We start from the raw sequence: 12079 nt of genomic DNA, 5'->3' as shown, positions 1-12079 counted from the left end.
GTAAACACTCCCCGCTCGCCCCTCACCGCTCGCCGTTCGCCGCTCCACGCTCGGCTCTCGCCCCTTGTCCCTCACCCCTCGTCCTTTACATGTGGTCGAGCGTTATCATAAAGCAATATGCATATTGCAGGTTGCTTAAAGCGTAATTGCTGGTGCATTTCCTCCATCTGAGAACAGTATTTTCCGGCATTAATGATTTTACCAGTACCGGGATTCTGTAACTTGCTATCGATGTTTTTCGGTTTATCGAAATTAACTAGCGACAGCATAGACGTTAAAAGCACAGCTTTCATAGGTTGGTTAACGATACCGAAAACCATCGATAGCAAGTCACAGAATCGCCGTACAGGTTTCAAGAACGAATAATTAATAATCCAAAGTTTTGTGACGGCTCTCCGTAAAATAAAATTAGGAGGGAAGAAACGGCCAATGCGAGCCCACAGCAGGTGTCAGTGCGATAATATTAATCATTAAGATCACTTTATTAAGTTTCAAACGTTTCGACCCGTTTTTGGGTCATCCTCAGTGCTGGATTAAGAAAAATAATACATAGTGTTAAACAATGATTGTTGATATAAATGTGGTGAGTAAATATAATGAATTTCTATACCTAATAAATAAATTGATTCCCACTCTACCCCGATCCTCTGACAGTTTCAAAAGCGTTTTTTTCTTTGAACTGGTGATTGCCAAGTAAAGAGATCTTTTGTTTGTTTAACATTTTTCTAAAAATGTAAAAGTAATACGTTGAATCTACGTTTGGAAATAGAATTTAATAACTCACCGAAAGTGCCAAAGGACCGTCCCGACGGGAGGCAACCACCCAATTGACAATAGTGGTATAAAAATTAATTGAGACAAGTGTAGGGCATAAGGATTGCCAAAACATTAAATTTGTTGGTAATGTAACTTTGTTGGCGCTAAATTTTAAATATCATCCAAATTCTTAATAATGTGGTCATATATGTTTAAAAAGTCTGTATCAGTCTGTGAATTAAGTCTGAACTTTTGTCTTTTTATAAAAATCATTTCAGAAATCATACGTCTGTATAAAAATGTTTCCCTATCTAGAATGTCAATCCTATCCCAATCGAATTCGTGACCAAGAAGTCTGTGTTCTGTGACTACTGATGGTTGTTGTGTGTTTCTATTGATTTGGTTGCGGTGTTCTTTAATTCTGGTATCTAGTAATCTGTCTGTTTGGCCCACATAATGAAGAATCGCAATCTTTGCAGGAGAGTTTGTATACTATCACATTTTTATGGGCACTTTTTGGGAGAGGGTCTTTGTGTCCTTTAATAAAATAACTAAGTTTATTCATGCCAGTGAACGAGAGAGACATATCAAGATCATGGAGAACCTGTTTGAATTGTAGTGAGAATTTGGGGATGTAAGGTATAATGAAAAATTTTTTCCTTGCTGTGTTATCAGTATTATTCTCTGTCTGTTTCAAGGTCTGGTTGTTTGAAAAATATTTTATCCTTCTGTTTAGAGTATTGAAGATTAGAGGAAGTGGGTAACTATTCTGTAATAGGATGTTGATGACGAGCTCCAAATTTTTCCGGTGGTATCTTGGATGGGAAAGTAATAAAGCGTGATCGACCAATCAAATGATTGTACCTTTTTTGTGACGGAGAGGGTGTGACAGGACTCGAAATTCAAATATCTTCCGGAGAACGTCGGTTTCTGGTACCAGTCAAATTCTATATGGTCGTCTCTAATAATTATTGTTGTGTCTAAAAAATTCAATTTTCTGTTTGTTCCCTCTTCAATGGTGAATTGTAATCTCGGATGGAACGAGTTGAAAATCTGTAGAGCTGAATCTTTCATATGCGAGGGAACGGCTAGAGCAATGTCGTCTACGTATCTAAAATAAAAGGGAGGCCTAAAATTAAGCAACTCAATGGCCCTGTTCTCCAGGTCCTGCATTGTGATATCTGCGATAATTGGTGACAACGGGGAACCCATGGGTGTGCCGAAGGTCTGCTGATAGATCTTGCCATTGAAAGAAAAATAGGTGGATTTTAGTACAAATCGAATTGCTTTCAAAAATTCTTCTTGGGGTATGGCACACTTTTCGCTTATGTATGTCCATCTAGTAGTGATACTGTCTTCTGCTAAGTCTAATGGTATATTAGTAAAAAGGGAAACAACATCCAATGAGATCAAATCATGTGTTTCTTGGATGTGACGCCCATTGAGTTTGTTGACTAAATCATAGCTATTAAGAATGTGGCTCTGTGGTTTCGGAATGGTGGAAGATTTAATGATGTTGTGTAAAAAAAAGGAAAAGGAATAAAGTGGGCTATCCACTGAAGAAACAATTATACGGAGTGGGCATTCCGGTTTGTGGATCTTGGGAAGCCCATAGGCTCTTGGTAGTGTGCCATCCGTACAATTAAGTCTCCTGTAGATGGAATTATCTATGTAATTTGATTTCTTCCAATCCATTAATATCTTGTGTAGACTGCTAATTAATTTTTTTTGTGGGATCTTTCTTAATTGTGATATAAGTGTTCTTATCATTAAGTAAGGTCTCCATTTTTCTCTATGTATATGTCTATCTATTGCGATTGTTGTGTGACCCTTGTCAGCTCTGGTGATGATTATTTCTGGGTGTTCTCGTAGGAATCTCTTTGTGTCGTTGGCGATAAGTGTTAAGTTTTTCATGTTAGAGTTCAAATTGAATTGATGAGAAGAAATTTTGTTGATTATGGGGAAAGATTTCCCTCTAATAATTTCTCGTTTGTCAATCGGGAGTTTGCCTATATTGTTTTCATATTTAAAATTTAGCGCCAACAAAGTTACATTACCAACAGATTTAATGTTTTGGCAATCCTTATGCCCTACACTTGTCTCAATTTATTTTTATACCACTATTGTCAATTGGGTGGTTGCCTCCCGTCGGGATGGTCCTTTGGCACTTTCGGTGAGTTATTAAATTCAATTTCCAAACGTAGATTTAACGTATTACTTTTACATTTTTAGAAAAATGTTAAAACAAACAAAAGATCTCTTTACTTGGCAATCACCAGTTCAAAGAAAAAAACGCTTTTGAAACTGTCAGAAGATCGGAGGAGAGTGGGAATCAATTTATTTATTAGGTATAGAAATTCATTATATTTACTCACCACATTTATATCAACAATCATTGTTTAACACTGTGTATCATTTTTGTTAATCCAGCACTGAGGATGACCCAAAAACGGGTCGAAACGTTTGAAACTTAATAAAGTGATCTTAATGATTAATATTATCGCACTGACACCTGCTGTGGGCTCGCATTGGCCGTTTCTTCCCTCCGAATAATTAATAATGCCAACTCAATAGACGTGGAGTTATTACTGCTTCATGATAACGTTCGACCATATGTTTCAAGAACAACAGTTTAGAAATCTAGAAATTATACGAGAGTTGCAGTATGAAACTCTTTTTATTTGCTCGTTTACAAGTTACTAATTATTTAATATTGCTATTTTAACATAGGGTCTTACGGGAACTGAGATAAATAATAAATCATTCAAAAACTATTAAAACCAATGCTAAAAATTGTATTTTTTGTATCATGTTTTTCAAACATGTAAAAATTTTCTACGAAGTTTTAAAACGATTTGCTTGCTCGTTTTGCAATTATTATTAAGAAAGCGCTATGAGCATCAATTGACGCGATATCGACGACGGAACGTGACAACGCCGCATCCCGATTTAATCTTTCAAGCTAAAAAATTTTTACATTTTCATTAAACTCAAATTCTATTGACAATAAACAATACTTTAAAATATGATTTTATTAAAGGTAGGTAAGGAGAAACGGCCAATGCGAGTCCACAGCAGGTGTCCGTGCGAAATTGTCAATGTTTTTTTTAAAACAATTTAATAAATAATCCAAACGTTTCGACCCGTTTTTGGGTCATCCTCAGTGAAGCTGGGATAAAAGATATGATACATAGTGTTAAACAACTTTACAAAATATTAATATAAATTTACGAAAAAATACAATGAATTTTTACCTGATTGGATACATAACTTAACACCACTATTATCGAGAATTATCCTCTGACAGTTTCAACGAGATTTAATCTTTGAACTGGTGATAGCCAAGTAAAGAGTTAGATTTGTTAATTCGATAATTCTAAAAGTAGAGAATGTATTTCGTTAAACTATTCGTTATGAATTTAAATGTAATGACTCACCGAAGTTGAGAGAAGACAGTCACGACGAGTGGTAAATAATAAATGACAATGACAAGTGGTAGTGCGAAAATAAAAGTAAAACCGGTGTAGCAAATAAGGATTGCCAAAACAATAATTGAGTTGGTAATGTAACTATGTTAGTGTCAAGATTCTTCCCGGTACTGGTAAAATCATTAATGGAAAATACTGTTCTCAGATGGGAGAGGGAAAAGATGGCGGAGTGAGAAGTGGTGACAGTGAGAGGTCTGAGAGAAAAGACGAAGGAAAAGTGGAAGGAAGTGAGTGAAGAGGAAGAAAATATGAAGATGAATGGAGGACAAGGAGGAGCAACGCGGGAATTGGAGGAGACGAGAAGGAGAAAAGAAGAAGAAAGTTAGAAGGAGGTAAAGCGAAGAGGAGGACGATTCGGCAGATCGGAACGAAGAAGAAGGACAAGGAGTGGGGAGAAGATCGAGCGGAAGGAGCGAGAGATCGATAGGTGAGAGGAGAGAGGGTGAAGAAGAAGCGCGAGAGGTCGAAGAACACAGGTGGAGAGGGAGCAGACGGCAGGATCGATAGTGAAATAAAAGTCGACAGCGCAAGTGAAGGAGGAAAGAGTGGAGGATAGAAGAAGAACAGAAGGAAGGAGGTTGAGGCAGAAGGAAAGCGGAAGGAAAGAATTTGGAAGAAGCAGGAGCAGGAGTACGGAGCAGTGAGTGCAGGAAGGGAGAGGAGAGGAGAGAAAGGAGGAGAAAAGATGACGCGGAGGAGGGAGAAGACTAGCAGGAAGGATCGAGAGATTGAGGGAGAGAGAATCGAGAGGTCGAAGGACGGGAACGAAGGTGATTGGCCGAGGAGATCGAGAGATCGATTCGGCGGGAAAAGATCGAAAGGGAGGAGAGATCGATGGCGGCTAGGAAGGAGGGGGATAACACAGTGGAAAGCAACCGGCAGGCAGAGATAGAAGTTTGAAAGGCGTCAGAATAAGTGGAGGAGTAGAAGGAAAAGAAAGGCAAGAAGAGGAAAGCGGGAGAAGAGGAAGCGGAGGAGAGAGGAAGACGGAGGAAAGGAGGTAGGAGAGGAAAGAGAGAGAGAGAGAAGGAAGGGGGAAATAAGAAAGAGCGGAATGGTAGAGGTTAGGGTCACATGCGTGCAGCGAAAGCACGCAAGCAAGGGGAGAAGGAAAGGGAATGATAGAACAAAACTGTTATTCCATAGGAAGGAACGAGAGAGGACAAGGAGTGGAGAGAGAGGAGGAAGGGAGCTGAAGAGAGAAGAGAAGAGAGGGAAAGCGGAGGAAAATAAGTGACGGGGAGTAGCAGGAGAGACAAAGGGAGGAGGAAGGAGCTGGAGGTGAAGAAAAGAGGAAGCGAAAGAGAAAGGTGGAGCAAAAAGAAGGAAAGCAGGAGAGAATGGCGGGTGGAAACAGGAAGGAAAGGGAAAACAGGAAGGATGGAGAGAAGAAGGATGGCAGAGAGGAAGAAAGAAGGAGAAACGGAAGAGGGAGGAGTATGGTTAGGGGGTGGGACGAAGGGAGGGTGGGTTAAAAAATATGTAAAGGTCGCTAATGGCCAGGTCGCGGTAGGGGGAACGGAACGGATATGTAAGGAGGCGACAGAGAAGGAAGCAAAGAAAGAGGAGAGAGGAAAGCAGTAAAGGAAGCACAGAGGAGAGGAAAAAGTGGAGGAAAGAAGGTAGGAGAAGAATGGCAGAGGGAAGAACAAAGGGGGATAAACGTAGCGGGTGGTAGCAAGCGGGGTAGAGGGAGAGAGGTTAGGGATAAGTAAGCACGAGGAAAGCAACCGGTGCTGGCTACGCATGCACGCGCTAGGCAAGAACGACGGAGAAGGAAAGGAGTGAAAGGGAGTCAAGTGGGTAACAAGGATATAATATTATATATTTTTTATTGATTCGCGTCAAATATATTCTGATTGTAGGAACGAGAGGGGAGAAGAAGCAGAAAGAAAGAGGAGGAAAGAGAGAAAGGAGAGGGAAGCAAGAGGAAAGACGAGGAAGGAGGGATAGGAGTGGTGGAGTGGCGGAAGGAGAGAACGAAGGAGGAGAAGGAGAAGGAAGAACAGACAAGGAAGGAGAGAGACATCGGAGCGGGTGGGGCGGGAAGAGGGGTAGGGAGGGATGGTCGAAAGGGTGGGAGGGAAAGAGTGTGTACAGGTCGCCCATGGCCAGGTCATGGTAGCGGAGGAAAAGGGGAAAGCATGTAAAGGGTTCGGGAACGCTCCCTGGAAAAGCGCCAGTATATGTGAAAGGCGTCGGGCCGGGAATATGGCCTGACGATGTAAAGGTTCGGGTACGCTCCTGAAAAGCGCCAACATTGTTGAGAGAGTGTAATCCCCCTTGGGGGACACACTGTAAATAAAGCATACATACATACATACATACTGTTCTCAGATGGAGGAAATGTACCAGCAGTTACGCTTTAAGCAACCTGCAATATGCATATTGCTCTATGATAACGCTCGACCACATGTAAAGGACGAGGGGTGAGGAGCAAGGGGGCGAGAGCCGAGCGTCGAGCGGCGAACGACGCGTGGCGAGGGTGAGCGGTGAGGGGCGAGCGGGGAGTGGGGAGTGTTCACTGAAGCTCGCCGCTTGTAGTGTCCCTAAAATAGAGAGTCCGGCCAATACATCTAGGGATGTGGAAAAATGGCGGATATCTGTTCGTTTTTTGCTACACTTCTGAACTCGAACTGAAAGTGCAGTAAATGAATAGACACCGTACATGTGAACATAAGAAACGACAATTGGTTAGTCGTGACTAGGAAATTGTAATACGACAAAAGTATAAAAACTATAAATATCTACTTTACAAAACAATAAAATGTAAAATAAAACATTATAAAATAGAATGCATCGCCATCGTTTTACTGTCGTATGTTTTTCTCAATACTTTCCTTTTTGTACATGAAATGCACATTCTGTATAAAATGAAACGTTTCATTATTGTCGTTGGTAATTTATGACAACATTTTATCGTATTACAAACATCTTTCATTTTATACACTGGTCAAAAAAATTAACGCAACAAGAAACTTACATCAAAATTTGGCGAATTTCAAATAAGCGTAACTTCGCGAAAACTGGTCGAATTGAAAAGTTTTTTTTTTCATTTTATAGGGCAAAGCCTCTACTTTAAGAAGCTCTTATTGGAATTTGCATTCACTCTTCCCATTTCCCAGAACTTTCTCAAAATCATGATCATGTTTTTTCCCTAAAAAATTGCACACTTTGACGCACTGTGCGGAGTGTAGTAATTTTTCTTCGCCAGTTCTGCTTACGGTATCAAAAAGTCTATGCTTTTCTCTTCAATTTAAAAAAAAAGAAGTTCCTACGATTTTTTTCGCCAAATCACAGCTCATTGAAATAACCCTTGTGTTTTCGACATTACCAACGATATCTCCGTTAAAAATCATCGTAGCAAGATCGTTTTTTTTAAATTAAAGCTTGCACTTTCAGCTTCAAAAACTAGTCACCAGATTTTTCCTCGAATGCATCTGCGCTGCTGTAGCTTTTAAAATGTAAGCACATGTTTTTACCTAAAAAATAACCAACTTTGGCCAGGTGCCCGGGCGTAGGAAATTTTTCCTCGCTAATTCTGTTCGAAGTATCAAAAAGTGTGTACTTTTCCCTTCAATTTAAAAAAAGAGAAGTTACTGCGATTTGTTTTCGCCAAGTTGCAGCATTTTGAAGTAACACTTGTATTTTCGTTCATTATCGTCGACATCAGCGTAACCCAATGTGCACGTGGAGGTTGCCGTTCGGATTTTGCACATCGTATGGCCCTGAAGAGGGCCAGTGGTGTATTCATATCGAACATACTGGGATATGATGGGAAGAAGGCTGCGTGACTTGTAGGACCACACGATGTGCAAAATGCTATTTTATAATGTTTCATTTTACATTTTATTGTTTTGTAAAGTAGATATTTATAGTTTTTATACTTTTGTAAAGTAGATATTTATGTGTTATAACACTGATGTATCCTTGGATGTATCTATAATAAATATAGCATCGAATACATCTTGTCTTCTATTATATTTCTGAATCCTTGTTTGAATGTGTGTGCATTCGCGCGTCGTATTGATTGGTTCCGCCATTTTTCCCCATCCCATCAGAGACCCAATGAAAAGAGGTCTACGACTTTGTCGGACTCTCTATTCTAGGGACACTAGCCGCTTGCTGCGTGACAACTTTTCTTCGGCGCGTCGCTCCACCTCTCGCTATTAGATGATGCCCCACCGTTGCCTGCCGAGTTCGGCCTGCCGCCGTCTATGCTCTCATTCGCTCAGACATTAAAATTAATTTCTCGGTAACTATTGCGAATTTTGCAAAATGGTATAGGACTTTTCTATTCAGTTTGCCCCGGTCTATCTGGCATTTACGGGTGATACGGGTATTAGGACACACCCTGTACATACACACGTCGTCATCTGTAATATTCGCAAGAGAAATAATTAAAGAATAAATACTACATGTTAGTACGACTCTGGAAAAAACTGTAGACCAAAGCAATATATGCATAAAATGAAGACTAACTTAACCCTAGAACGCACCACCGGGGTAAATTCCGACCCAAGGCGAACTTTGAACTACGCTCCTGAGCTAGCGAGTGGCATTATCGACTCAGGACCTGAACCATAATTCATTTCAACTCTCTAAAAGTAGGGCTATGTCAGTCGCAGCGTTAGATGTTCGCTGGCAGTGACGCAGCAGCGTCGCAAAGCGTGCGTGGGGTCGATATTGGTCCCAGTTGGCAGTTGCCGTTTGTGTTTCGTAGCAGTAAACTAATTATATATTGTTTGCTAGAATCAATATATTTCATGTATTATTACGTAATCTGAGCATAAATAGTCATAAATATTATTTAAGACGAAATATCACACAACTTGGTAAAAATCCCGTTGCCTATAGAAGATTGACATTTCGCAGAAAATGGCTGGGCGATATAATTTGAGGCCCATATCAGCATTTTTTCATATTTTTTATTATTTTGTATCAAATAAAATAAAATAATACTTAAAATACAATTTTTTATGGTTTTTTCATCGACTTTTTCCATATTTCAACTTTGCGAATTTCTTCATTTTTATAGTCCCAAATAAATATACTTTTTGAACAGAACATAGCGATGACAATTTTTTTCCAATAGTCTAATGTGTCCTCTTTAAAACCCCGTTTGAATTTTGAAAATCGGTTGATTACAAAAAACGATACAAATTTTTTGTTTAAAAAATGAGTTTTTTTGCTGATTTTCTGCATTGTTCGGTCTTTAAATGGATTTTTCTTAACAAAACTTGAGTGAAACTAAATTTATCGCATAGGTACCATTCTCTTCTTTATTAAAAAACGTAGAAATTCATATACTATTAAGGCCCTTTATTTCTGTAGGACTGGTTTTACAATAAAAAAAACGTGGGGTCGATATTGACCCCTGTTGTGCGTTAGAAGGTAAAAAAAGTCAGATGTGCGTTTTAGGGTTAAGCGTAACCTTTTTTTGTTCACCCGGTGGAAATCCTCATGGACCGTCACCCCTCAGCCTGCTGGGACAGGGAGGGGTGGTGTGTGGGACTCGCCCCCCTGGCACTCGAGTATGTATGACTCCTCGAGGCCAGTGTGCAATGGGGACGCCTACTGCACTAAAACCACCGGGGGTGGACTTCTCTGCGCTTGATGGGGCCACCCGGGAACTGTGACACATTACTTCCGGATGACCCCGCGCCGCGCGTGGCTTCGCGCACTCCTCGGGCCTGGTCTTTGGCCTGGCCCTTAAAAGGGCCTTCTTCTCAATTCGCGGCGGGGGTGCCACCCGGCCTCCCGCCGCGCCCCCTAGTTGCTGGTGGGGGCGGGTGGGTCGTGGGTCTCCAGCCCACGCCCACCCACCAGGGATTCCGAAGGACTCCCTGGTACTGCTCCTTTTAGTCGCCTCTTACGATAGGCAGGAGATACCCCAGGCCTATTCTTAAAGCGGGACCTGGACGCCTTAACCCCACCAACATGGAGGGGTCTCAAAAAGAGATCCCCCCCTCCGTCCTAGCGCTGGTGGACGCGCTTATGGAAGGGTTCCCCTTCCTACCTCCTATGGGGAGAGCACCATCGGGCTTCCCCCGCCGGCATCCTCTTCCCCGACTGCCCTCTCCCAAAAAGTAATTGGGAATATCTGGGGAGCCAGGGGCTCTAACGTTGCCGGCTGCTCTCTTGAGGGGGACAGGATGATCGTGTCCCCCTCCGAGGAGGCCCGCCCCGAGGGACCGGTCTCCTTATCTGCTTCCCCCTCCTCCAAGGGGGGCGTCCAGGGGGCAGAGAGGCCTCGCCCCTGGCCTTGGCCTTTGGCCGATTGGCAGGGGCCTCGCCACACCTCGTCCCACCTAATTTATGGGCCGACGGGAGACCCAGGTCCGCACAAAGTGGACACTTGAATGCTCCCGTGCCCCCTCTTGCGGTGTCCCGCAGTGCCGCATCGGTAACAGAGGCCGCTGCGGTCCGCCCCTCCAGTGCACCGCTGCCCAATGTGCCCCTCTTCCAGGCAACGGTAACACCTGAGCGGGTGGGGATGCGTAAGCGAGACGTTCGCCCACGCGAACCCCGCCCTCACTCGCCGTCTGTTGGTGAGCGCACATGCAGTGTCAGCTGGACACCGCATGTACGCTACCAGCTGCCGATCGGGGAATCGTGGGAGCATATCCACACTTATCTCCCCCGGCCGACAGCCGCCTCCCTCAGCAATGGCCTTAGCCACACCCTTTTTGGTGGCCAAGTCGTCCAGGCCCGTCACGCGCAACTCCGCGCTTTTGCCAGGCCTGGCAATCTTTGCTCCCGTGCCCGTCAGGGCAGACTCCAACTTTCGGGCGAGGGTATCAGCGCCCCTCGCCCGATTTGCGCCGGGGATCTCGAGGATGATACCCCCGTTTGCATCTCACTTCGCCGTCATACCGTCGACCCCCAGGCCCTCGAGGAGACTTTGCTCCTCGCGGCCCGGAGGACGGCGGCGTACGTCTCCACTGTGCCGTTGGGCACAGTGATTGAGACGGCAGCGGTCCCCGGTACACGTGGGGGACGGGCAGGCGGTTTGCCTCTCTCCCTTCCAGCGGGAACACGCCACGCCTCCTTTCTCCTCTCCGGCCTCTTAACGGAGGCCGGACGGGCAGGGGTCTGGGTAGTGATGCAAACTTTGGGTTCCGAGCACCATTGGAGCTACACTCGAGCACCGTCGGAGGTGCACTCCAGCACCATCTGTGGTGCACGACGGTGCTCACGTACACAAGCGTAAAACCCGTGTCCGTGTGCACCCGTGCTCGGCAGCGGCTCGGCCGAACTCGGCTTCGGGCATTAGAGAGAGAGAGAGGAGCGGATATTATTTTCCGTCTCCTTTCTACCAAGCCAGCCACGGTTGCCAGATCGCCACGAGGCACGAATGCCAGATTGCCACGAATACTACGAAGCGAAAAGCGAAGCGAGCCTGGCTCCGGCGCTCCCAGCGAGGCTTGAGCCACGAGCGGTGACGCGTTGCGCGATGCAATATAATGTATTAAATAAATATATTATTATAGATTAATACATTATTATGTATTATACTTTTCTATAGTTACTTTTTAAATATCGAATGTAAAATATTTCCGCTATATATACAGGGTGATTCAGAACAACCACTTGTCCTTAAAATGTCGTATTCTAAACTTCATTCTGAAATGATTTTTCCTCTTGCAAAATTTTCTCCGAAGCTTAGTTTTTGAATTATAAAGAGGAAAAGATATCGAATGACGGGCCAGATACTAGAGGCAGGCAGGAGCGGCGCGGCTCACCGTCGCCGCGGGCGCTTACGGCAAGAGCGCCCGCGACGACGCTGCCATCAGCTGATCGCGACGCGCTAGTACACACACACACACACACAC

At 43.6% G+C, this 12079-nt stretch overlaps 1 protein-coding gene across 1 annotated transcript; it reads right to left on the bottom strand.

Annotated features, from left to right (window-relative positions):
* Positions 1 to 1503: 1503 nt before the first annotated feature.
* LOC105557131 lies at positions 1504 to 2670 on the bottom strand. The gene has a single exon (XM_012004299.1). It carries the CDS (start codon positions 2668 to 2670, stop codon positions 1504 to 1506), a length of 1167 nt encoding a protein of 388 aa, XP_011859689.1.
* Positions 2671 to 12079: the final 9409 nt, after the last annotated feature.

This window comes from Vollenhovia emeryi, unplaced genomic scaffold (assembly GCF_000949405.1).
Source record: "Vollenhovia emeryi isolate VEMERY1.0 unplaced genomic scaffold, V.emery_V1.0 DF939599.1, whole genome shotgun sequence".
In the NCBI taxonomy this organism is placed as follows: domain Eukaryota; kingdom Metazoa; phylum Arthropoda; class Insecta; order Hymenoptera; family Formicidae; genus Vollenhovia; species Vollenhovia emeryi.
This window is presented reverse-complemented; position numbering and strand designations above follow the sequence as displayed.